General features: G+C 38.8%; 1 protein-coding gene across 2 annotated transcripts; it reads left to right on the top strand.

Moving 5' to 3' along the window:
• Positions 1-559: 559 nt before the first annotated feature.
• Positions 560-27,328, top strand: C4H2orf66 (chromosome 4 C2orf66 homolog). Of its 2 annotated transcripts, none has more exons than XM_078069988.1 (6): positions 560-844; positions 20,768-20,882; positions 21,942-22,028; positions 22,647-22,778; positions 24,579-24,777; positions 26,964-27,328. In XM_078069988.1, the coding sequence occupies exons 4-5, from the start codon at positions 22,659-22,661 to the stop codon at positions 24,756-24,758; spliced, it is 300 nt and encodes a 99-aa protein (XP_077926114.1). In that variant the 5' UTR covers positions 560-844; positions 20,768-20,882; positions 21,942-22,028; positions 22,647-22,658; the 3' UTR covers positions 24,759-24,777; positions 26,964-27,328. The 2 variants fall into 2 exon arrangements, with proteins under 2 accessions (XP_077926114.1, XP_035963829.2); XM_036107936.2 differs by having other exon boundaries at positions 21,783-22,028.
• The last annotated feature ends 592 nt before the right edge of the window (positions 27,329-27,920 follow it).

Raw genomic sequence — 27,920 nt, 5'->3', positions numbered from 1 at the left:
GGATTACATGATGCCAAAAGAGACACTGCATAACTTGATAATTTAGTATAGATCTAAACTTCATTAAGAATGGGTGAAAGTAAAAGGGGGGCAGGACATCTTTTGAGGGACAAGTGTCTTCTTACACTGATGAGAAATGTATTCTAAATTATTTTAACAAGCATCTCTAAATATATCAACATTTACAAATCATCTGCATGTATTAACATTGTATATGTTATTACTGAATATACCCGAGAAGTAAATTTTTAAAAATGAGAAATATACAGCTAGAATTTTTAATAGTTTCCTTCGATACTTAAAAGATTATCCTGAAAACACTTCAATATGGAGGCCACTGGAGTATACAAAATGAAAGCCTCATAGATCATTCCCACTAGTTTTTATCAATTTTTTTAATTCCCACTTCATCTTCACTCCCTTTCCATTATATATATATCATTGCTGCATAGCAAATTAAAAATTTAACAGCTTTAAACAACACCTATTTATTTGCTCACAGTTTTTGTAGGTCGGAAGTCTGAGCATAGACCAACTGGGTTTTCTGCTCAGAATCACATTTCTAAAATCAAGGTATCAGCCTGGACTACTGTCATAGACATTCAGGTTGTTAGGGGCTAAGGTTCCTCTCTTCTTGCTAGCTGTTGACAGGGGACTGTTTTCTGAGCTCCCGAGTCTCCCTGTTATGTAGCCTTCCACAAAATGGCAGCTTGCTCCTTCAAGATAAAAAGAATTACTTTCACATTTTGAATCTTAAATTTCCTCTCTGACCCAGAATTTTTTTGTATTCTTTTTTTTAGACCCAGATTTAGAGGGCTCATGTGAGTAGCCCAGATCCACTCAGGTAATTTCCCTTTTGTTTTTATTTTTGTGCGTGTGGGTTGTTTTGTTTTTGTTTTTGTTTTGGTGCAAAAAAAAGGTGGTTTTATTAAAGCACGGGGACAAAACCCATGGGCAGAAAGAGCTGCCTCCCTTTTGATTAACTAGAGGCCAACCTTAATTACATCTGCAGAATCCTATTTGCCATATAAGATAACATAATCATGTGGGGCACTGGGTGGCTCAGTCGTTAAGCGTCTGCCTTCGGCTCAGGTCATGATCCTAGGGTCCTGGGGTCGAGCCCCACATCAGGCTCCCTGCTCGGCGGGAAGCCTGCTTCTCCCTCTCCCACTCCCCCTGCTTGTGTTCCCTCTCTCGCTGTGTCTCTCTCTGTCAAATAAATAAAATCTTTAAAAAAAAAAAAAAAGATAACATAATCATGTTCCAGTCATACTCACAATTCCATCCACACTCAAAAGGGCATGGATGATACAAGATGGGTACACTAGTGGGTGAGAATCTTGGGGTCATTTTAGAAGTCTGCCTAGCATGGGTATCACAGAACTAAAGTCTTTTTCATAATTGCTATACTTAAGTAATGTTTTCTTTCATAGTTCTAATTGAAGGAGCTGATAAAATGTTTCAATGAAAGAAAAGCCCCTCAATTCTTTGAACTTTTTTTTAAGATCTATTTTAAAGGGACGCCTGGGTGGCTCAGTCGGTTAAGAATCTGCCTTCAGCTTAGGTCATGATCCCAGGGTCCTGGGATCGAGTCCCACATGAGGCTCCTTGCTCAGTTGGGGAGCCTGGTTCTCTCTCTGCCTGCCACTGCCCCTGCTTGTGCTCTCTCTCTCTCTGAAAAATAAATTAAAAAAAAAAAAAAGATTTAGAGAGAGCATGCGTGCCTGTGCTATTTATTTTAGATGGAAAGGGTGAAAGAGTCTCAAGCAGACTCCCTGTTGAGCACAGAGCCTGACTTGGGGCTTGATCTCATGACCCTGAGATCATGACCTGAGCTGAACTCAAGAGTCAGATGCTTAACTGACTGAGCCACCCAGGCGCCCTGATTGAATATTTTTTTAAAAAATTTATGTTTTGCAAGAGAGAAAGCACCTCCAGGGTGAGTGGGGGAGGGGCAGAGGGAGAGAATCTTCAAGCAGACTTCAAGCAGAGCCCCAACACCGGGCTTTATCTCAGGACCCTGTGATCATCATCTGACCTGAGCCAAAACTGAGTCCGATGCTAACCGATTGAGCAACCCAGGTGCCCCTGATTGAATTTTAAAAGAGAGGAGAGCTGGGGCGCCTGGGTGGCTCAGTCGTTGGGCGTCTGCCTTCGGCTCAGGTCATGGTCCCAGGGTCCTGGGATCAAGCCCCGCATCGGGCTCCCTGCTCTGCCGGAAGCCTGCTTCTCCCTCTCCCACTCCCCCTGCTTCTGTTCCCTCTCTCACTGTCTCTCTTTCTGTCAAAATAAATAAAATATTAAAAAAAAAAAAAAGGAGAGCAGTCTCCCATCCCTGGGTTACTTCACATGCACACACACACACACACACACACACACACACACACACACACACATTTGTGTGTGTGAGAGATTTTGATTAGTTTAGAGATGGTTTTGTTCTTTCTTGTTTTTTATTTTTATTTACTTTTTAAAAAGTAGGCTCCATGCCCAGTGTGGAACCCAACGTGAGGCTTGAACTCATGACCCTAAGATTAAGGAAAAATAGATTATCAAATAAATAGGAGCATTTTACTATACTTAATAGATAATTTTATATTGGGTATGGGTAAAGAGTAATGATACTAACTCAAAATTCTATAAAATCAAATTGAGCTTTTAGAAATACTGCTAGTTGATTTGCTTCTCTTGACTATGTTCAGAATAAGAGTTAAGTTTTATAAACTTTCTAAGTGTGCTTAAATCATAGTATACTATCTAAATGATTGCATCTGGTTTTGTAGAGCTCTTTGCTCATTTGAATATTCATATATGTAAACCAGCTTATCCTTCAGTATCAAGTAGTTCTGTAAGGATGTTCATACTAACACAGGCTGAACAAAAAAGTTTCCATGCATGTGTGTATATCACATCTCCTTTATCCATTTGTCTATCAATGGACATTCAGGCTGCTTCATAACCTGGCTATTGTACATAATACTGTAATGAACATAGGGGTGCATATGGCTTTTCGAATTTGTGTCTTTGTTTTCTTTGGATATCTAGAAGTGGCATTGCTGGATCATATTGTAGTTCTATTTATAATTTTTTAAAGAACCTCCATACTGTGTTTACATAATGGTTGAACCAATTTACATTCCCACCAACAGTGCATAAGGGTTCCCTTTACTCCAAATCCTTACCAACACTTGTTATTTCTTGTGTTTTTGGTAATAACCATTCTGACAGGTGTGAGGTGATATCTCACTGTGGTTTTAATTTGCATTCTCCTGATGGTTAATGATGTTGACCATCTTCTCATGTACCTGTTGGCCATCTGTATGTCTGCTTTGGAAAAATGTCTATTCAAGTCCTCTGCCCATTTTTTAGTTGGATTTTTTAAAAAGACTTATTTATTTATTTTAGAGAGCGAGAGAAACTCACGAGCAGGGAGAGGGGCAGAGGGGGAGGGAGAGATGTAGATGCCCCACTGGGCATAGAGCCTGATGCAGGGCATAGTCTTATGACCCTGAAATCATGACCTGAGCTGAAAGCGAGAGTCGGATGCTCAACTGACTGAGCCACCCAGGCGCCCCACGAATTGTTTGGTTTTTGATAATGAATTGTATGAGGTCTTTAAGTATTTTGGATGTTAACTCCTTATTGAATAAATCATTGGTGAGTATCTGTTCCCATTCGGTAGGTTGCCTTTTCATTTTGTTGATAGTTTACTTCACTGTGCCAAAGCTTTTCAGTTTGATGTAGTTCCATTTGTTTATTTTTGCTTTTGTGGTCCTTGCCTGAGGAGACAGATCTAAGAAAGTATTTTTTTTATTTGAAGATCTCTTCATTTTTTTAATTTTATTTAATTATTTTTTATTAACATATAATGTATTTGTTTCAGGGGTACAGGTCTGTGATTCATCAGTCTTACACAATTCATAGCGCTCACCATAGTACACACCCTCCCCAATATCCATCACCCAGCCACCCCATCCCTCCCACCCCACTCCACTCCAGCAACCCTCAGTTTGTTTCCTGAGATTAAGAGTCTCTTATTGTTTGTCTTCCTCTCTGGTTTCGTCTTGTTTCATTTTTCCCTCCCTTCCCCTATGATCCTCTGTCTTGTTCTAAGAAAATATTTTTAAGAATGATGTCAAAGAGCTTACTGTCTCTGTTCTCTTCTAGGAATTTTATGGTTTTCAGGTCTTAAGTCTTTAGTTCATTTGAGCTTATTTTTGTATATGGTGCAAGAAAGTGGTCCAGTTTCATTCTTTTACATGTAGCTGTCTGGTTTTCCCCATTGCATATCCTTGTCCCTCTTTGTCATAGATTAACTGACCATATAAGCATGGGTTATTTCTGGGCTCTCTATTCTATTATGTTAATCTATGTGTTTGTTTTTGTGCCAGTACCATACTATTTTGATTACTATAGCTTTATAGTATAGTTTGAAATCCAGGTGCGTGGTAACTCCAGCTTTGTTCTTCTTTCTCAAGATTGCTTTGAGTATTTGGTGTCTTTCATAGAAAGGAGTAACTTCTTGTCACATCTTATTAAATTATTGTGTTTAATTCCTAATGAGCCTGTTAAGAGGGTAGGCGTGTTAGCACTGATATTTTCTTTTGTTGGTCTGTCTCACATTACTGGTATTATTTTCAACTTTTTGTTCTAAGTTGTAGTTTCTTTTTTTTAAATTTAAAAAAATTTTTAATTTTTTTTATTAACATGTAATGTATTATTTGTTTCAGAGGTACGGGTCTGTGATTCATCAGTCTTACAATTCACAGTGCTCACCATAGTACCTACCCTTCCCAATGTCCATCACCCAGCCACCCCATCCCTCCCATCCCCCCTCCACTCCAGCAACCCTCAGTTTGTTTCCTGAGATTAAGAGTCTCTTATGGTTTGTCTCCCTCTCTGGTTTCATCTTGTTTCATTTTTCCCTCCCTTCCCCTATGATCCTCTGTCTTGTTTCTCAAATTCCTCATATCAGTGAGATCATATGATACTTGTCTTCTCTAATTGACTTATTTTGCTTAGCATAATACCCTCTAGTTCCATCCATGTTGTTGCAAATGGCAAGATTTCATTTTTGATGGCTGTATAATATTCCATTGTGTATATATACCATATCTTCTTTATCCATTCATCTGTTGATGAACATCTAGGCTCTTTCCATAGTTTGGCTATTGTAGACATTGCTGCTATAAACATTGGGGTGCATGTGCCCCTTTGGATCACTACATTTGTATCTTTGGGGTAAATACCCAGTAGTGCAATTGCTGGGTCATAGAGTAGCTTTATTTTCAACTTTTTGAGGAAACTCCATACTGTTTTTCAGAGTGGCTGCACCAGCTTGCATTCCCATAAGTTGTAGTTTCTTATAAGGAGTATTTTTAAACTCCTTATTTGTGATAGTTAAAACTAGATGCTATAATAAATATTTGATAACATAACCCATGAATCCTTTAACTGGCTCACATATCCTGCAATGTTACAAAATGCTTAAAGTGAACAAATGAAACAACTGTTATTGTGCCGTCATCTTCCTACATGCCATGGAATTCTCCCAGATTGTATCCCACACACATTGTGTGATCAGCTCTGATAAAGGCTGAGTGTGTGAGGGCATTGTTATCAATCCATGTGTGAAGTGTTCATGTATGAATCTGTTAGATTAAAAGCATGAAAATGAATTACTTTTTCCTCACACATCCTAATATGTTGTCTTGCACACCACTTAGAATGCACCCAACCCCCTTTGGAGAAACTTCATTTAGAATATATTTTGTAACCCTTCGGGGTTGTCTTTGAAAAGTTTTAATATCTATATTTATTTATATTATCCTGAAAGCAAAAATAAGATTTCTGGATCAGGAACAGATTATTATTACATAAAACAGTGTATACATTGGTTCCCCTTGCCCCATTTTTTCTCCCTCAGGGCAATGTGAGGAAAGCCAGTTTAACCCTGCATGTGCAAAAGGGGTTTTTTCTTTGTTTTGAACCATGGGAAAGGAACCCTGAAATTATGAATCTCGGAGTCTATATAAGCTACACGCTGCCCTCTTCACTTCCTGAGAGAAGAAGAGAAGACTTTGCTCCCAAATGTTTTATAATTCTTTGGAATGTAAACAGATGGCTCCAGGTTTTATCTTCCCATTAAATGTAAACGTGTGGCTCCACCGAATAGGAGGCAAGAGGAACTAGAGCATTGAAGAGTAGATGTTTCTGGGAAAAGGAGACATTATCTTTATAGCATGTTAGTTTCCTTTGCTCAGGAAACCAAATCATGCAGAAATATGAAAATATTCATGAAGCATTGTTGTGTCAATAGCCTTAACAAGGTATAGAAATAATGCCTCCCTCACTCCTGGCATTACTCTTGCGAACATTAATGACCAGATGAATTGAGTAGGGCAATTTAAATGTCATGACATATATATAATCCTCCAGTTGTGCTCTGTTGGGTAGGGTAGGCAGGAAAGAAACTGGCGCAGCCAGCATTGAGGTGCTCTTCTAATACTGAAGTTTATGGCACATACTGCGTGGAGCACTGGGTGTTATACACAAACAATGAATCATGGAACGCTACATCAAAAACTAATGAAGTACTGTATGGTGACTAACGTAACAATAAAAAAAAGATCTTTGTTTTAAAAAAAGGATTAATGGTATTATAATGTGCAGGATAGAAGGGGAGTGAATGAGACAAGGAGAAGGAGATCATTTATGAAGCCACTATAAAATTTGGAATGCTAGTGAGGCACCTGGCTGGCTCAGTCGGTAGAGCATGCGCTCTTGATATCGGGGTTGTGAGTTCAAGCCCCATGTTGGGTGTAGAGATCACTTAATAAAAAATATATATATATTTTTAAAAGTTTAAAAATTTGGAATGCTATTAATAGTGGTCTAAACTAGGGTGGGAGCCAGAAAGGAGGGTACCACTGTAATAATGACCCTAAAGTGGTGGACTTTTTAAGGCTTAGCAACTAATTAGATGTGGTAGGCAAGCTTCTTTTTGTGTTAGATTTGACATGGGACCATGCCTGAGTCCCATGATGTGAAGGATATCATTAACACAATTAAAATTTAAGATGCTGCCAGCCAGTGGCCTATCTTAATTTTCATTATCCCTAAGATTTTAGGTACCATAACTACAAAGGAGGGAATGGGGGAGTGGGTTTTTGAATCTCCATTTTGTTCTTTCTTCATCTTGTTGCAATAACATTCAGTTTTAAATTAACTTTTTTAAAAAAAGAAGCCCACTGTTACAATGAGACTATAATGCAGTGAGGTTTTTTTAAAAAGATTTTATTTGAGGGGGGAGTGAGCAAGAGCACAAGAGCAGGGGGAGGGAGAAGCGGGCTCCCTGCAGAGGAGGGAGCCCCATTTGGGGCTTGATTCCAGGACGCTGGGATCATGACCTGAGCCGGAGGCAGATGCTTGACTGACTGAGCCACCCAGGCACCCCAATGCAGTAAGTTCTTTAGGTGCCAGAATACAACTAATTGGAATCCTTAATCAGAAATATATGCTATTGGGTGCCTGGGTGACTCAGTCAGTTAAGCATCCAACTCTTGATCTCAGCTCAGGTCTTTATCTCAGGGTTGTGAGTTCAAGCCCTGCATTGGGTTCCATGCTAGGCATGGAGCCTACTTAAAAATATATATATATAAATATAGGTGCGTGTGTGTGTGTATGTGTGTGTAATTCAGCTTTAAAAGAAAAGAAAAAAATTATAGGAAAATAGAGAAAATAAGCAATTTCTTTTACTAAAAACATTCCAGACAGACTGCCTTGTCACCTACAATTTATCCTTTTAGCAGATATTCATTGAGTACCATTATACCAGAATCCATGCCAGACATATTCACATTCAGCTTCTCATTTCACTCCCCGTTAAAAACCCTTAGAGGAAAGATTATTGTCCCCACGTTACAAGAAAGGACCTAGTATCAGAGAAATTAAACAATTAGCCGTATTATCTAACAGATTATCTAAGAATTAGAGTTCTTTACACTGAAGACGTGCAATGATAATAATATTTGTTGGGCGCCTGGGTGGCTCAGTCGTTAAGCATCTGCCTTCGGCTCAGGTCATGATCCCAGGGTCCTGGGATCGAGTCCCACATCGGGCTCCCTGCTTGGCGGGAAGCCTGCTTCTCCCTCTCCCATCCTCCCTGCTTGTGTTCCCTTTCTCGCTGTCTCTCTCTCTGTTAAAAAATAAAAAACAAACAAACAAACAAAAATAATAATAATAATAATATTTGTTCACGTCCTACTCTCCGTCAAAATCTTTCCTGACCTTAGTAGTTATTCCTCTTGCCTTGAAAAAAAAAGTTTCCAGTGATCTGTCCCCAGTCTTCTTTGGTACTCTTTCTCTACTTTTCCTTAGAGATTTCATCTAACTCTATGACTCGAACGTTATATTTTTGGTGGATGATTCACCAAGTCAGACAGACTTGCCCCCCACCCCAGCTCTATATCTAAGTATCTCTGAGTCAATGGTAGTATATTTAGCCTCCCTGAGACTAAATCCTCATCCCTAAATTATGGCTAGTAATATTATCTTACATACCTGGCATGAGGACAAAGTGAGATAATGGACCAAATGCACATAGTAGGTGCTTGAGAAATGATAGGTGCTTTCTTCCTAGCTCTCCAATCTCTAGTTTTCTCTAAATGAGACAAATCAATTTCAACTCACTGTTGAAATTTCAACTAACAGTTTCTTTCCCTCCCCAATTAGCAATTCCTTTTCATTTCCAAATTTCTATTAAATCCTCCCAATTACACAAACTGAAAGTCCACTTATTTTGACAATCTTTTTTTTTTTTAAGATTTTATTTATTTATTTGACAGAAAGAGAGACAGCTAGAGAGGGAACACAAGCAGGGGGAGTGCGAGAGGGAGAAGTCGACTCCCCGCTGAGCAGGAAGCCCGTGGGGCTCAATCCCAGGACCCTGGGATCATGACCTGAGCCGAAGGCAGATGCTTAATGACTGAGCCATCCAGGCGCCCCAACAATTTCATGCTTACTGCATGCAATAATTTCTCCTTTGCTTACCACATGCAGTCAGTTGCTAAGCCCTTAACAGTCCAGCACTTTAGGGTCACCCTTATATTGGTGCCCTCCTTTCTGGCTCCCACCCTAGTTTAGACCTTCATTACTAGCATTCCACATTTTACAGCAGCTTCGTAAATGATCTCTTCCCTTGTCTCACCCACTTTACTTCTGCGCATTATTTTACCATTGATCTTTTTTAAAACAGCAAATTAGTATTATCACTCTCTTTTCCAAAACCTTTAGTTTTCCCTCATGTTCTATAAGATACAGTCCGAACTCCTTCTTTTGACAGCTCGAACAACCAACATTTCCAGTCCTTCTACCATTTTCCAAAGATACCCATCTCCTCCCCACTCAAACTATTTGAGTTAGGATCAGTTTGCAAGAAACAGAAAACCTGACAAACAGTTGCTAAAATAATCAATTCTTCAAGTAAAAGTTCAGGATTAGTCTCCCTGATGTCATCAAGAACTAGAACTCCTTCTAGCCCATTAGTTCTCCATCCTTACCATGTGGCTTTCTTAACAAAATGGCGGCTGCATGATATTTCCATTTGAGGAGGAAAGAGGGGGAAGGAACAAAAGGAGCTCTGCTTTTATTTGGAAAAGATTCTCCCTCTCTTGACCCTTTCCTACCTCAGGGACTTCTGTCTGCAGCTCACTGGCCAGAATGATATCACAAGGCCACTAAGAAATACAAGGGAGGCCGTGGAAACAAGTTTTAAGCCAACAGTGTTGCCTCCCCAAACAACGTCTAAGAAGAAACATGTATTAATCTGTTTGGCTACCATAACCAAGTACAACAGACCAGGTGGCTTAAACAATAGAAATTTATTTCTCAGAGATATGGAGGCTGGGCAGTCCAAAATCAATTGGGGGTTAAGGCTTCAACATATGAATTTGGGGGAAACAATTCAGTCCATAGCAAAAGGGATAAAAGGAAGCAACAAGCAGTCTGCCACACAAGCAAACTGGGCCACTCCCATCTTCTGTGAGTCTCTCCTCCCTGTTGCTACTTTTCTGCCTTTGCTTAAGAACTTCCTTCCCACAACTTGGTTGTCAAAATTTTCTTCACAAAAATCTATCAACTGCCACAGTCAGGAATAATGTATTTGTCCCTACTTCCAGCTCTTACTGTCCTAGTTCCATACCCTATGAAGGTCATCACATTACGTCTGTGTGCTTTTCATGTGCAGTTCTTACTAGTGATATTTATTTAACACCTACATGTCAGGTGCTGTGCTGGGCCCTTTAGATGTATCATATCTAATTTTTATGACAACACTGTAAAGTGAGATTACTTCACAGATAAGGAAATTGAGGTGCAGAAAGGTTAAAAAATTTGCCCACAGGAATGGCAGAGCTCAGTTTTGAACACGGTTAAATTTGGTTCTATTTCTCCAAATAGATTTTCTGCTCCTAGCTGGCAGGGATTGTGTCTCTTTCCATGTGCCACCTCTTTGTATTCCCACACTTAGCAATGCGTATTTCACAGGGTAGAAATTTGTTAAATACTTTTTGAATGAACGATAGTAACAATGACCCAAGATACTTCAAAAGCCTAATTTAACAAAACCAATTATGTTGCAATCGCCTATGTGTTGATAAGTGTTGAAGCTGAGTGATAAGTACATGGAATTGCATTATTCTGTTCTCTTTACTTTGGTATACGTTGGAGTTTTACATAATAGAGAAAAATTAATTATGATCCAAATATTCACTAGTAGATTAGTATATTTAGAAAAACTTTCAAAAATTATTTTTAAATTTATTTCTGAATAATTTATATATATTATGTGTTTATATATTTTTTATATATATAATGGAATATTACTCAGCCATGAAAAAGAATGAACTCTTGCCATTTGCAACATGTTTGGAGCTAGAGAGTGTAATGCTAAGTGAAATAAGTCAGTCAGAGAAAGACAAATACCATATGATTTCACTCATATGTGGAATTTAAGAAACAAAACAAATTAGCAAAGTGGAAAAAAGAGAGAGAGGGAGGCAAACCAAGAAACAGACTTTTAATTGTAGAGAACAAAGTGACAGTTACCAGAAGGGGTGGTGGGTGGAAGAATGGGTGAAATAGGTGATGGGAGTTAAGGAGGACACTTGCTATAGCACTGGGTGTTGTATGGAAGTGTTGAATCACTATATTGTACACCTGAAACTAATATTACATTGTATGTTAACTAACTGGAATTTAAATAAAATTTAAAAAATATATTTAGTTGTAAAAAAATAGAAATAATTGAAAAAAGTTTTTCTTTTTTCAGTTACCCCTAGCTAATTCTAAAGGATTATTATCTGTGGCTATCCTATGTATAAAATTATATGTTATAATCTCAAAAAAACCACTAAAATAATAATACAAAGAGGTACAGCTAAATACCAGTGGACAAATTAAAATAGAAATTTTAAAATATTTTAAAAGTGCAAACCATAAAGAAAAAATTGATAAGTTGGATTTCATCAAAAATAACAACTTTGGGCCACCTGGGTGGCTTGGTCAGTTAAGTGTCCTACTTTTGATTTTGGCTCAGGTCATGATCTCAGGGTTGTGAGATCAAGCCCCACGTACTCAAGATTCTCTCTCTCCCCTCTCTTCCCTACTGCCCCTTTCTCTCTCTCTTATAATAATAATAATAATAATTTCTTTTTTTAAAGATTCTATTTATTTATTTGACAGAGAGCACACAAGATGGGGGAGCAGCAGAGGGAGAGGGAGAATCAGGCTCTCCACTGAGCAGGGAGCATCAACACAGGGCTCCATCCCAGGATCCTGGGATCAAGACCTGAGCTGAAGGCAGATGCTTAACCAACTGAGCCACCCAGGTGCTCCAATAATAATAATTTCTGTTCTTCAAAATACCATGTTAAGAAAATGAAAAGACAATTCACAAGTGGGAAAAAGCAAACACATACCTGATAAAGAACTTGTATCCAAAATACATAAAGAACTCTTAAAATGCAACAATAAGAAGACAAACCAATTTAAACTTAGCAAAATATTTAAGCAGACTTCACAGGGAAGATACATAGATGGCAAAGTAAGCACATGAAAAGATGCTCAACACAGTCATGGGAAAAATGCAAATTATAATCACAATAACTAAAATACGAAGTTTAAAAAACTGACGGGGCGCCTGGGTGGCTCAGTCGTTAAGCATCTGCCTTCAGCTCAGGTCATGATCCTAGGGTCCTGGGATCGAGCCCCATATCGGGCTCCCTGCTCTGTGCAAAGCCTGCTTCTCCCTCTCCCACTCCCCCTGCTTGTGTTCCCTCTCATGCTGTGTCTCTCTGTCAAATAAATAAATAAAATCTTTAAAAAAAAAAACCAACTGACAATACCAAGTGGTAGTGAAGATTTGAAACAACTAGCATTCTTATACGTTGCTGGTGGGAATGCAAAATGTTATGTCACTTTGGAAAAACAATTTGGTGATTTTTTTTTTTAAGATTTTATTTATTCATTTGAGAGAGAGAGAGAGAGAGCACTAGCAGGGGCAAGAGGCAGAGGGAGAGGGAGAAGCAGGCTCCCTGCTGAGCAAGGAGCCCGATGTGGGGCTCAATCTCAGGACCCTGGGATCATGACCTGAGCTGAAGGCAGACGCTTAACCATCTGAGCCACTCAGGCACCCCTATTTGGTGATTTCTTATAAAGTTAAACATGCATTTACCATATAAACAAGCAATACCATTCCTATCTGTTTACTCAAAAGAAATGAAAACCTATGTCCATGTGAAGATCTGTATGCAGATATTTATAGCAACTTTGTTATAATTTCCTCAGACTGGAAGCAACCAAGGTATCTGTCAACTGGTGCATGGGTAGAAAAATTGTGGCACATCCATTAAAATGGAATATTACTTGCCAAAAAAAGAGTAAGTGAACAGCTGATACATGAAATAATGTTGATGAATCTCAAACACATCACGCTAAGTAAAAGATCCCATACTATATGATTCCACTTTTATGACAGTCAGTAAAAGGAAAACTAGAAACAGAAAACAGATGAGTGATTATAAGGGGACTGACTCCAAAGGGGCTTGAGGGAATTCTGGGGAGTGATGGAAATGTTCTAAATCTTGATTGTGACGGTGGTTACATAACTATAAACATTTGTTAAAATTCATGGAACTGTTCACTAAAAATGATACATAAGTTACATATTAATAAACCTGACAAAAATAATTAAAACTTCCCACAAAGAAAGCTCCAGGACTAGATTATTTCAATGGTAAATTATATTGAACTTTCAGTTCTATTGAACTTTGAGTAACACCAATGTTGTGCAACTCTTTCAGAAAATGAAAGAGAAGGGGCCACTTTCCAAATCATTTTATGAGGCAACCATAGCCTGATACTAAAGCATGACAAAGAAATCACTGACCAGCATCCCTGTTAACATAGATGTGACAGCCCTTAACAAAATACTACCAAATCAAATCCAGAAATATATATAAAGTCCTTAGGAATGTACAAATCAACTACTAGGACTAATAATTTGATGTATCACAGAATACAAGATCAATATACAAAAAAATATATGTATATTTTTTAAAGATTTTATTTATTCATTTGAGAGAGAATGAGATAGAGAGAGCATGAGAGGGGGGAGGGTCAGAGGGAGAAGCAGACTCCCTGCCGAGCAGGGAGCCCGATGCAGGACTCGATCCCGGGACTCCAGGATCATGACCTGAGCCGAAGGCAGTCGCTTAACCAACTGAGCCACCCAGGCACCCCTACAAAAAAATATTTTATATTTTAAAAACATCGGGGGTGCCTGGATGGGTTAGTCAGTAGAGCATGCAACTCTTGATCTTGGGGTTGTGAGTTTAAGCCCCACGTTGGATGTAGAGAGCACTTAAAAAGATAAAATCTTTAAAAAAAAATTTTTAAAACACCAAACAATTATAAAATAATTTTTATAAAATGCCATTTATATATCACAAAAATAAGATACATAGGAATAAATTAAAATATGTATGAGACCTCTACACCAACAGCTACAAAATGCTGCTTTAGAGAAAATTTTAAAGCCCTAATATAAAGAGAAATATAATTTTCATTGATGGGAAGACTTGCTATTTTTAAGGTCATTTTTCTCCAAAATGATATGTAGACTAAATGCAATCTCATTCAAAATCCCAGTGGGTTATTTTTTGGTTTTGGGTTGTTGTTGTTGTTGTTGTTTGTTTAATCTACAAGCTGATTCTAAAATTTACATGGAAAAACAAACAATTTTGAACAGTCACAACAATTTTGAAAAAGACACTACTTGATTTCAAGACTTACTGTAAAGCTACACTAATCAAGGCAGATTGGTATTAGCAAAAGGATAAATACGTGCATCAATGGAATAGAACAGTGTTCAAAAAGAAATACTCTTATTGTCAATTGATTTTGACAAAGGTGCCAAAACACTCCAATGGGGGAAAAAGTCTTTTCAACATATAGCCCTGGAATAAATGGACAGTCACATGGGGAAAAAATAAACCTGGACCCTTCCTCACATTAAACACAAAACTAATCTGAGGTGAATCATAAATCTAAATGTAAAAACTAAACTGTAAAACTTCTAGAAGAAAATATAAGAGAATATTTTGTGATATGATGGTAAGCAAAGGTGCTTAGACAGAATAAAAAAACAACATGATTTAAAATTTGGTAAATTATACTTCATCACAATTAAAGACTTCTGCTCATCAAAAGACATCATTATACAGGCAAACCAGTATATCAGAAACATACTTCTGACAATGGGTTTGTTTTCAGAGCATATAAAATACTTCTATAACTTAATCATAGAACCTCAACCCAATTTTTATAAGTGAAAATTTTTTAAAAAGTCAGCAGGTAATATTTTTAGCAGAAACTTAGATTGTCCCCACTGCCACTTGGGAGCACATTATTGTTGGAGGATTAAGGGGAAATCATCTCTGCTGCCGAGATTTCTTGTGGATTCTCCCAGGGCCAGACTTACCGAATGTACTTTTGAAGGGAGAAGGTAAAGGTCTGCTATTCAGTTTTGTTTAAAATAATTGGATATGGGGCACCTGGGTGGCTCAGATGGTTGATTGTCTGCCTTTGGCTCAGGTCATGGTCCTGGGGTCCTGGGATCGAGTCCGGCATCGGGCTCCTGGCTCATCAGGGAGCCTGCTTCTCCCTCTCCCTCTGCCTCTCCCCCTGCTCATGCTCTCTATCTCTCTCTATCTCTGTGTCTCAGATGAATAAATAAAATCTTTAAAAAATAAAATAATTGCATAACATCTTATGCATCTAGAGTACGAAAGAGCTCTCAGAATACTAGGAACTAAGCATTGTTTTTTGGGGGGGAGCTGTTTTGGTTTTGTTTGGGGAGGGGAGTTTGTTAATTTTTTTAAATAGAATAAAAGCTCACTGGTTCTATTTCAGAGCTCACAATTGATGAATAGTACCAAGGAAGAGAATCATTTGCCTATTATGCCCAAAAACATCCAAAGAAATGCCAGTCTGAATTGTCAATTTTTTCCTTTCTCTGAAACTACTCCCTTTATCATATGAAAAATATGCCTGAAAATTTAGGTAATATTTTAAGAATGGAGTTTCTTCCAGATATTTACATAATTTTATCAATGGACTAAAATATGTGGTCCATTACAAAATTATGTGATTCGTGGATTAGGGTCTTACCTAATTTAATAGTCTAAGGTGGAAACTTTTCTCATCCCTTTTGTATCAAAAAAAATTTTTTTTAATTTAATTATAGTTTTACTCACAAAACCTCAGGTTCATAATAGACCTTTCAACCCAAATCCGTTTTGTATTGTGGATTGGATGACAAGAAGCTCCACCTTTCTCAGAAGGGAATAGAGAATTTAAAGCCTGCTTCTTGGTCTGTCTGTGGTTCATTATATTCAGTAGAAGCTAAAGCAGTTACAGAGAGTTCTGGGGCTTCCTCCTTCATGACTGGCCTGACATTTCAACACCTCTTGTATTCGTTTCCTGTGGCTACTGCAACAAATTGCCAAGAAGTGGGTGGCTTAAAACATCAAAAATGTATCCTCTCACAGTTCTGGAGGCAAGAAGTCTGAAATCAGTATCACTGAACCAAAATCAAGTTGTGGACAGGACTACACTTCCTCTGGAGACTCTAGGGAAGAATCCGTTCCTTTCTCCTTTGAGCTTCTGGTGGCTGCCCATATTCCTCGGATTGTGGTCTCAACTCCAGAACAACTTAAATAGAATGGTGTGTGTGGTCATAAAAGTGCCACATTCTGCCCATTTCCTTTTTCTTTTTCTTTTTGCAACAGCTAAAGTGAATAGTAATTTACACTTTACGGGTCCGTTGAATATTCAAGTCAAATCAACAAATACTTATTGGCCACCTATAGTTATCTCTTCTCTTTTTATTAAAATATGACAGGATGTAACTCTTTCTTTTAAAGATTTTATTTATTATTTATTAGAGAGAGAGTGAGCAAGAGAGCAGAGCAGGGGCAGGGGGAGGGGGAGAGGAAGCAGATTCCCCATTCAGTGGGGAGCCTCATGTGGGGCTTGATTCCAGGACCCTGGGATCACGACCTGGGCCGAAGGCAGACGCTTAACCAACTGAGCCACCCAGGTGCCCCAGCAGGATGTAAATCTTTAGATTAACAATACAAGATAGAAATGTAACAAGGCTCAAATTCCAAAAGAGCATTATGAGAATCTAAGCTCAGCTTTTACCTAAAGAATTATTAATTCCATAAATATTTGTGATATGCTTGCCTACTGTATACCAGGCATTATGCCAGTGATTAAAAAAAAAAAAGCCTAAAGAAGCAGTGATGAAAAGGACATGGTGCCTCCTTCAAGGAGCTCACCTTGGGAACAATAAGACATGTGGAAGCAAATGGAGTCATTCTAATTCAATAAGGTAAGAGCTGTTGAAGTGACTAAATGGTTTCTTTTTCCGAGAAGAAGTGACATTTGAGGTGAGTCTTCAAGGACAGGGATAAGTTCTGAGGGCTTGCAAGGGATTTCTAGGCAGAAGCAACAGCCAAGTGCAAAGGCACCTAAGTAGACGTATGGGTGGTGTTCACCGGAGAGGTCAAATGGTGGGAAGGGTACGATCGGGTTATATTGAGGGTCTTTACGTCATGCACAAGAGCCTAGACTTTATCTTACAAGCATCAAGAAGCCACTAGAGGTGGATGTGATCTTTTTTTTCTTCTTTAATATACCCCTTCAATGTTTTAAAAACATTCAAAACAAAACAGAGGACAACAAAGAATTAAAGAGATTTCTGCATGGTGAATGACTAGAGAATTCTGAGGGTGAACTCCATAGAATCGGAGATACTTTATGCGGTATGAGTATTGCCAAAAGGGACAAAGGTTTAACCATATTGTGGAGGTGTTCGAGAATGTCAGGGATTTTTTTTTTTTTTAAACCAGTTTCCTCACCCCCATCTGAATGGGAGAGGAAAGGAATCCAGTTTCAGTGGTTTCTGGGCCTCCCCACACCTCTCCAAGGTCTCACAGCATCTGGAAACTTTGTGTGGCCCCAGGACATGAGGGGTGAGCCTCTCCTCTCCCATGCATCATGGTCACTGCAGGTCCCCTGACCCACAGCTCTTGGCTTCTGTTCTGTGCCTGGCAAGAGGTCTATGCCTCATCTCCCCTCTTCTCTTTATTCTACCTTCAAACTGAAATCTGCCCGCTGCCAGGAAAAACGTCATGATTGCCATGAGCAGAGAGCTGCCTGGCTTACTCTGTTAATCATATGAGCCATCTTTCCACTGGCTTTGAAGTTCTGGTCGTTGTTGAGGAAGCAGTCAATAAACAATAATTTTCCCTTTCCCTCATTTGGAGCAGGGAAAAGAAAAAGGAGATTAAATTCTTGTCCCTGTTCACGATACATCTAAATAGCTATCATCTGCTCTGTCTTTTTCTGCCTAATAGACAGGAAGGACTTGAAGAGGTTGTATCTCTTAAAACTTCTCTCTGCCTCTCACAATACCTCTTCATTTAGCATCCTTTCCTCACCTTTATCTAATTAAGTTTATAATTCAATCAGCACATTTATTGGGTTTCTTTTATGTGTGTAGCCCTGTGCTGAGTACTCTATTTTCTTCTCAATTTCTAATTGAGAAATGCCAGCCAAGACCTTCATTCAGGGCGCCTGGGTGGCTCAGTCATTAGGCGTCTGCCTTCGGCTCAGGTCATGGTCCCAGGGTCCTAGGATCAAGTCCTACATCAGGCTCCCTGCTCAGCGGGAAGCCTGCTTCTCCCTCTCCCGCTCCCCCTGCTTGTGTTCCCTCTCTTGCTGTGTCTCTGTCAAATAAATAAATAAAATCTTTAAAAAAAAAAAAAAAAAGACCTTCATTCAGGTGCCTCTGCACGTGAAGAGCCTTTTTGCCCAGAATATCCCAACTGCTACTTTCACAAATGCTCTGCTTAATGAAGAGCCCAAAAAGGATCATTTAAACCTGAAACTAATGGTTTGGGCACCTAAACTATCTGGGTTTTTTTTTTTTTTTCTCCTCTCCTGATTGAATTCATTGACCAAATACTTGCAAAATACCTACTTAGTGCCATGCTGATACATTCTGAAGAAAATGTCATCAACAGCTTTATCAACAATACATTCTGCTCTTTAAAACAAATTTAAAATTAATAAATAATTAAAAGAATTTAAAACACTTGTTTTATTTAAATATATAATTTCTTTTAACAGTCAGGGAAACTGCAGTCTTAGTGAACAAGATGATAATGTGTGTGTTATGGTTAGTCCATGGCTCTATGGAGAAACTCTGCAGGCATACTTTGTTTTACTTAGTGTCACTCTATTGCACTTAGCAGATACTTCGTCTTTTATAAATTGAAGGTGTGTGGCAACCCTGCACCTAGCAAGTCTATTGGCACTATTTTCAAGTGAACAACACGTTTGTTCACTTCATGTCTCTGAGTCACATTTTGGTAATTCTCACAATATTTCAAACTTTTTCATTATTATTATATTTGTTATAGTGATCTGGGTGTGGAGCCTGCTTAAGATTCTCTCTCTCCCTCTCCTTGTACCCCTCCCCTTGCTCTCACTCTTGCTCTATCTCTCCAGAGAGAAAGGAAGAAACGAAGGGAGGAAGGAAGGAGGAAGGAAGGAAGGAAGAAAAAGAAATCAAAAGCTAAAAATGATTAAGTTTAGTGAAGAAGGCATGTTGAAAGCTGAGATAGGCCAAAAGCTAGGTTTCCTGTGCCAGTTAGCCAAGTTGTGAAGGCAAAAGAAAAGTTCTTGAAGGAAATTAGAACTATTACTCCAGGGGCACCTGGGTGGCTCAGTCATTAAGTGTCTGCCTTCAGCTCAGGTCATGATCCCAGGGTCCTGGGATTGAGCTCCACATCGGGCTCCTGGCTCAGCAGGGAGCCTGCCTCTCCCCCTGCTCATGCTCTCTCTTTCTGTCTGTATCTCTGTGTCTCAAATGAATAAATAAAATCTGTAAAAAGCAAACAAACTATTACTTGAGTGAACACACAAATGATAAGAAAGCAAAATAGTCTTACTGATATGGAAAAAGTTTTAGTGGTCTGGATAGAAGATCAAACCAGCCACAACATTCCCTTAAGGCAAAGCCTAATCTAGAGCAAGACCCTAATTCTCTTCAATTTTATGAAGGCTGAGAGAGGTGAGGAAGCTGAATAAGAAATTTGAAGCTTGCAGAGGTTACGTCATGAAGTTTTAGGGAAGAAGACACCTCTAGTACATAAAACTGCAAGGCAAAGCAGCAAGAACTATTGTAGAAACTGCAAACTGTCCAGAAGATCCAGCAAAGATAATTAATGAAGGTGCTACACTAAACAACAGATTTTCAATGTAGACAAAACAGCGTTCAATAAGAAGAAGATGTCATCTGGGACTTTCATAGCTAGATACTAGAAGTCAATGCCTGGTTTCAAAGATTCAAAGGACAGGCTAACTCTCTTGTTAGGGTTTAATGCAGCTGGTGAATTTAAATGGAAGCCAATGCTCATTGACCATCCTGGAAATCCCAGGGCCTTTAAAAATATGCTAAATCTACTCTGCCCGTGCTCTATAAATGGAACAACAAAGCTTGATGACAACACATCTGTTTATAACATGGCTTACTGGATATTTTAAGCCCACTGTTGAGACCTATTGCTCAGAAAAAAAGATTCCTTTCAAAATATTACTGCTCATTGACAAAGTACTTGGTCTCCCAAGACCTCTGATAGAGATGTACAATAAGATTAATGTTGTTTTCATGCCTACAAACACAACTTCCATTCTGCAGCCCTTGGGTCAAGGAAATACATTTCATAAGGCTATAGCTGCCATAGATAGTGATTTCTCTGATGGATCTGGGCAAAATAAATGGAAAACCTTTTGGAAAGGACTCACCATTCTAGATGCCATTAAGGACATTCATGATTCATGGGAAGAGGTTAAAATGTCAACAATTGCAGGGGTTTGGAAGAAGTTGATTCCAACTCTCATGGATGACTTTGGGGGGTTCAAGACTTTAGTGGAGGAAATTACTGTAGATGTGGTGGAAATGGCAAGAGAACTAGAATTAGAAGTGGAACCTGAAAATGGGACTGATTTGCAATCTGATGATAAAACTTGAGAAGTGGGTAAAATGCTATCAAATAGCATTGCTTACTATAGAGAAATCGTTCATGAAAGGAAGAGTCAACTGATGTGATAAACTTCACTTTTATCTTATTTTAAGAAACTGCCCCTGCTATCCCAACCTCCAGCAACCACCACCCTGATCAGTCAGCAGCCACCAACATCACGGCAAGACCTTCCACCAGCAAAAACATGATGACTTGCTGAAAGCTCAGGTGATGGTTAGCTGTTTTGTTTTTGTTTTTGTTTGTTTGTTTTGTTTTTGTTTGTTTTTTAGCAATAAAGCACTTTTAAATTAAGGTATGTACATTATTTTTTTAGACATAATGATCTTGCACACTTAATATACTGTAGTATAGTGCAACCATAACTTTCATATGCACTGGAAAACCAAAAAATTCATTTGACTGTCTTGTTTGTGATATTCAGTTTATTGTGGTGGCCTGGAACCTAACCCTCACACACTCTCTCTCTCCCTCAAATAAATAAATAAATCTTAAAAAAAAAAAAGTTTGCTGCATTGACAAAGAAAGGAATGAACAAATGAAGGTCATAGTGACTTGCCCAGGGTCAATACAGCAAGACAGACCATAGCCAGGTATTCTAATTTCTGGTCCAGATTACTAGCCTTCTCACAAAGACCTTGTCCTGAATTGTTCTGAATTATTGCATTGGAAGCAATTTCATAAATCAAGTCCCATTTCTCCACCCATTTTCTTTGGATGGCATATTATGCAGCAAGGAGATGTGATAGGTATAGCAACGTTTCTTTTTTCCAAGAAACACATGCTCTCTTTTTGCTCTATTTTGAAGGGGGTTTATGATAAACCATGCTGCTATTTAAAACCTGTAAAGCTTTTTGAGATTCTCGGAAGAAATACAAGGTGTAGGTCACAAAGAACAATTTTATCCCTTGCAATAGAATTTCCTGTTCAAAAAATGATGTTAATTTGAAAAGCTGATATCTCCAAAGGAGCATTCTATTAGGTAGGTAATCATCATCATATTGTCAGCTGCTGTGTATACCCTTCTCTTAAGAGTGAAAAAGTAAAAAGCCACTTTGCTGTGTAGAAGTTCTTTGTGTGTTTCATAAAAACCACATAAAATGTTCACAGGTTAGAGGAGTGGCTGCTGTATTTAGAAGACAAATAAGTTCACTATCACCCCTGAGGAAGCTTAAAGATGTGATTCTCAAGGATCTTTGGTGCCATGGATGAAAATGGAATCATTATTTTTCCACTCCCCCTGCTCACGTCATTGACTCCCACCTGCAGCCGGTCCACTGGTTACAAGTAGCCACGGATTGCCTTGCAGATTGTAAACAGGGTAGCCAACCAGGGCCAGCCAAAGTCCAACTCCTGGTAAGCTTTATCAGCCTTTCCTGTGTGTTTCATTTCCATTTCACACATTGGGGTGGGAGACAATCTATGCTTATGCTGGTGTGTTGTGTGTCTGTCTCAGACACGTGTGTACAGTGTATTTCTCAGTTTGGGGTATATGTTTTCTATTCTTTTTTCTCCTCCTCCTTGTCTTTCTTCATTTATCAAGAGTGCTGTCTTAATACTTAAGTACTTCAAGGTTTTTTTGGTTTTGTTTTTTAAGAATTGCTGTTTCTGGGGCGCCTGGGTGGCTCAGTCGTTAAGCGTCTGCCTTCGGCTCGGGTCATGATCCCAGGGTCCTGGGATCGAGCCCCGCATCGAGCCCCGCATCGGGCTCCCTGCTCAGCTAGAAGCCTGCTTCTCCCTCTCCCACTCCCCCTGCTTGTGTTCCCTCTCTCGCTGTGTCTCTCTCTGTCAAATAAATAAATAAAATCTTTAAAAAAAAAAAAATATTTCCTCTTTCTCTTTTCCACTTTTGCCCTCCCTTCTCTCCTCCCCTCCCTTCTTTTACCTTCTTCCTCCCCATCCTCCTTCTTTTTTTTTTTCCTCTTTCTTTCTTCTCTAACCATCAACATCTCCCTGATCCTTCCTTCTGCTCAGCTTCGTTCCACCATGCCCAAAGCATTCCTGCTGTTGTGTGTTGCCCTGGTGCTATTTGGGCTTGTGCATGGAGCCACGTTGAGAAATGAAGAGAAATGGAAGTCACTCAACAACCCCAGAAACCGAGATCTGGTAAGAGCATACACTGGGACATGCTGGGCTACAGGGTGAAATTAGCACGTCTCTGGACTGCCCTCTGCTAGAGCACAGTGGAGAGGAGGCTACCAAGTGCCAAGAAGATTCCTTAACAGGACTGGTCAAGGGCTTTGCTAGTCTTGTGGCTGGTATCCTATTGTTCTTCTGGCCAATTTACATCTGTTTCTGTAAGGAGAAACAAATTTAGATTTGTTATACAACACATTACATTTGTAAATGATCTTACATACACATTGACTTTATAGACTGGATTTCTCATAGATACACAAAATCAAGAGCATAGCAGGGAAATTATTTTTGCACAGTTCAGACTGATAATAAAACAGATTCTCATATGACCAACATATGCAAAGCTCAATTGCAAAGACTGAAAATTGACCTGCATTCTTATCAATTTACCAGGCATTATTTCCTTGCTTTTTTTTTAAGATTTATTTTTAAGTAATCTCTATATGCAATGTGGGGCTTGAACCCACAACCCCAAGACCAAGAGTTGCACCTTCCACTGACTGAGCCAGCCAGTACCCCCTTCTGCCCCGCCCAGGCATTATTTTCAACATAAAGTTATCTAGGAAATAGAATTCAAAACATCAGCAAAAATTCTTTTAAAAATATGCCAAATACAATGAACATGCTGACATTACTATTTCAAAATACTATGTCCTTATGGAAACTGATGTAAAATATAACAATATAGGGTTCAAACAACCAAGTAGCCCTTTGCAAGCTTTTGTGTATCCATTTCCTAAAGGAAAGCTGCAAAACTGCATCTAAAAGCTCTGGTGTAGAAGACAATGCCTGGGATCTCACCTTCAGTCAGAGAGGAGGCATGGAGCTCTGATCACTGTGAAATTCATTTTAATCTCTGACCTAAGTGGTTCAGAGGTGGTTTACAACAAACCCTCTGACTGTGATGCTATTAAATAATTGATATTCCTCTCTCAATCTCCACCAAGAATGCTAAATTATCTTGTTTAGGGTTGAAATGTCAGAAAGAAGGCAGGTAAAGAACAGTGGAGGGTGATGTAGGAAAGAATGTTAGGGTTCAAAGCCGACAGACAAGAATTCTTGAGATACCTTTGCTGCAAAAAGTGATTTTATTAAAGCACAGGGACAGGACCCATGGGCAGAAAGAGCTGCACTGGGGTCGTGAGGAGTGGCCCATTATATACTTTCAAGGTGGGAGGGGACTAAGGATAGGGTAAGTCTCTAAGGATCTTTGGAAGCAAGGTTTCCAGGATCTTGAGGGGGCTAACTATTGTTGGGAAAAGGTCATTTATTACTGTCTAATAAAACCTGAGTCATGAGACCCTTCAGATGTATATTGGTGGGTCATATACTTGGGGGATGATTGTTGACATGTATCTTCGGAGGTAGAGATAAAGGAAGTTTCAAAGGAATTTTTATACATTAAAGTAGACTTACAGAATCCTGGGGGTTGGGCTAAGATTGCTTTTGCCCTTAGCAAAGTATCAACATCGAGGCAGCTGCGTCCCTAGAGGAATGTCACTCTGCCTGGTTCAAGGATTTGTTAATGGCCTGTAAGTAGTAAAGAAATTTAATAATTTTTCTTCTGCCTTTGATTCCCACATCAGAGGGGAAGAAGGAGAAGTAGTAAAAATATGTATTTCTATTTCTGGGTTTTCCACCTCCTGTCGCCTAGATTAGCCCTTAAGTCAATTCACAGAGGGAAAAAGAGAGGGGAAAATATCTGTCTCTGAGTATTTTTTATGTTTAATTTACATATAGCATTGAACACTTTCTTTCTCTCTTCAGTTTTTCAGAACCCTTCAGGCATATTTTAAGGGAAGAGGTCTTGATCTCGGGAGGTTTCCAAACACTTTCTTCATGAATGAGAATCCTAGACCTCTCTCTTTCCAATCAGAACTTCTTGCTTCTGCATTTGCAGATTATGAAGAGCAGAGAAACTCCTTTCCTAATTACCTCAAAGGCTGAATGTTTCCTCTGAACACAGGTAAGTTATTCCTTTATCCCCAGGATCTGTCCAATTATACAACTCAGTCATAAAGAGATTTTGAAAGTATTTATTTGAAAAATGATTTTATTTTCTCATAGAAACATGTGCTCAGTTCTGATGATATTCATCACTATTAATATTTGGATTTGGTTCTTGTATTTCATCGTCTAGTTTTAAAAAGAAATAATAGTTTGGGCACCTGGGTGACTCAGTTGGTTAGGTGTCTGACTCTTGATCTCAACTCAGGTCTTGATCTCAGGGTCATGAGTTCAAGCCCCATGTTGGGACTTAAAAAAAAAAAAAAGAAATGACAACTTATGATTTTTTTCTTTTTTTTAAATTATGTTAGTCACCATATAGTACATCATTAGTTTTTGATGTAGTGTTCCATGATTCATTGTTTGCCTATAACACCCAGTGCTCCATGCAGTACGTGCCCCAGTTGCCCCTAGACTTATTCTTATTACCTTAGCTTTCCTATCAAATAAATATTTACCATTAAAATAAACCAGGTATGCTATATTCCAAGAAAATACATTGTGATTCTAGTCTATTAGCTTTTTGTTTGGCTCAATAATAAAGGGAACTGAATCATAATTAAAATCTACTCCCAGGGGCTCCTGGGTGGCTCAATTAGTTAAGCGTCTGCCTTCAGCTCAGGTCATGATCCCAGGGTCCTGGGATCGAGTTCTGCGTTTGTCTCCCTGCTCAGCAGGGAGCCTGCTTCTCTCCCTCTCCCTCTGCTGCTCCCCCTGCTTGTGCTCTCTTGCTCTCTCTCTCAAATAAATAAATAAATCTTTAAAAAATAAAAAAATAAAAAATAAAATCTACTCCCATTCTTCCACAAGCTAGGGATGGAATTCTGAGGAAGTATACCATTGTTGCACTTTATTGTGCATGTGAAAGGGTTTTGATTATTAGTTCCTTTTTAAATGTGATGATTTTTTAAAATAATGTTTCTTATTCTAACAGGAAGATACAATTTACCATGTGGCATATGCACTTCACAGCTCCTACAATGAGAAATAAGACAGAATAAACAGAAAGATGTTAATGAAGGGTTCCCTTGACTATTATTCACACTTAGGCCCTAGGCTATTAGACACTAAAACAGAACAGTTGTTAATACTACAATGGAATATTACACAGCCATCAAAAACCCCGAAATCTTGCCATTTGCAACAACGTGGATGGAACTAGAGGGTATTATGCTAAGCGAAATAAGTCAATCAGAGAAAGACATGTATCATATGATCTCACTGATATGAGGAATTCTTAATCTCAGGAAACAAACTGAGGGTTGCTGGAGTGGTGGTGGGTGGGAGGGATGGAGTGGCTGGGTGATGGACATTGGGGAGGGTATGTGCTATGGTGAGCGCTGTGAATTGTGTAAGACTGATGAATCACAGACCTGTACCTCTGAAACAAATAATACATTATATGTTAAAAAAAAAAACAAAAAAAAAGAAGATAGTAGGAAGGGAAAAATGTAGGGAGGGAAATAGGAGGGGAGACGAACCATGAGAGATGATGGACTCTGAAAAACAAACTGAGGGTTCTAGAGGGGAAGGGGGTGGGAGGATGGGTTAGCCTGGTGATGGGTATTAAAGAGGGCACGTATTGAATGGAGCACTGGGTGTTATATGCAAACAATGAATCATGGAACACTACATCAAAAACTAATGATGTAACGTATGGTGACTAACATAACATAATAAAATAAAATTAAAAAAAAAATACCACAGTACCTGCTTCAGTATGAGACAGAATTGCATACAAGTTGGTTGTAAGCCTTGGTTTCTTCATTTATAAATTGCAGAAACTGATCTCTAGGGGCACCTGGGTGGCTCAGTCCGTTAAGCGTCTGCCTTTGGCTCAGGTCATGATCCCAGGGTCCTGGGATCGAGTCCCACATCGGGCTCCCTGCTCGGCGGGGAGCCTGCTTCTCCCTCTCCACTCCCCCTGGTTGTGTTCCCTCTCTTGCTCTCTCTCTCTCTGTCAAATAAATAAATAAAAAACCTTAAAAAAACTAAACTCCCTCTCTGTTTCCCTCTGCCTCTCCTCCTGTACTCTCTCTCAAATAAATTAATCTTAAAAAAACAAAAACAAAAACAAAAGGGTCATTGTGTTGCTTGTATAGTCTTCACTTTCTATTTTGTGATAACATTTTCTTGTTCTTTCAGGTGTCTGGCTATTTTAAAACTACAGATGAAGCTTCTCGTTAGAAAAATTCTATCACGGTTATGGCTAAACCTTTTCCCCCTCCACTTATTTGTCAATTTATAGTGATTTTATTCTACATTTCCAGATTTACATATAAATAGATTGACCTCTGGGACAAATGTGACTTATGTGCGTATTTTTGGAGTCTTTTTTCTACTCTGTAAAACCATAAACACTGATGTAGAGCACTGCACCTATTTGTGAGAATTACAGAAACACCGCAGAGTCAGAAGAGATGATGACCTTCTAAATTACATTTCTTTTAAGTTTCTCTTTAAAACTTGTATGCTAATTACCTTTTATCAATAAATGTTTTTATTTGAAAGAGACTCTGCTTATTTTTACTATAGTTCATTATATGTAATAGAGATTTGGGCTTAAAATTTGTCTTTTTCCTGAAAAGAAGATGCATTCCCACTTTCAGCATATGTTATTGAGAAACCTGACAGTTTCATACCAAGGGAGAAGAAGTGATAAATATCCACAATTAAGTTGAAATGGAAAGAAAACACCTTTGGGATTCTAGGAGTTGCTAGGATCTCTAGGAGATATTACCTGCCACTGTATTCAGGGGTGGACATTGTGCTACATGAAATATCCTAGCCACAATCCAGCTCTGGCTTTTCTCCACACACGTCCTTAAGAAGGGAGAATAGAAACGGGTGGAATTCCCTTCTTTTACAACCAATCTTCTCCTCTTCCTACCAGCTCAGGCTGAATTATTCTGATTCTCATATTTTCATGTGGAATGCTACTTTTCCTGTATCATTATGGAGAGCTGCATCACTTTCTCTGGGATTCCTACAAAGAGCACTGTACTAGAATGCAAACATTGACATCCCAGAAACAGTAGTCCGTACATCCCACAGTAGTCTTCTGTGGCTTTTTGTGGGTCATTGATACTCAATAATAAAATA

Source organism: Halichoerus grypus, chromosome 4, assembly GCF_964656455.1.
Source record: "Halichoerus grypus chromosome 4, mHalGry1.hap1.1, whole genome shotgun sequence".
NCBI lineage: Eukaryota > Metazoa > Chordata > Mammalia > Carnivora > Phocidae > Halichoerus > Halichoerus grypus.
This window is presented reverse-complemented; position numbering and strand designations above follow the sequence as displayed.

Bases quoted from the DNA above. Each gene is read 5' to 3' on its own strand.
- C4H2orf66 (XM_078069988.1), top strand. From the start codon at position 22,659: ATGCCCAAAGCATTCCTGCTGTTGTGTGTTGCCCTGGTGCTATTTGGG. The intron at 22,779-24,578 runs GTAAGAGCATAC...TTCTCTCTTCAG, and splicing joins ACCCCAGAAACCGAGATCTG to TTTTTCAGAACCCTTCAGGC.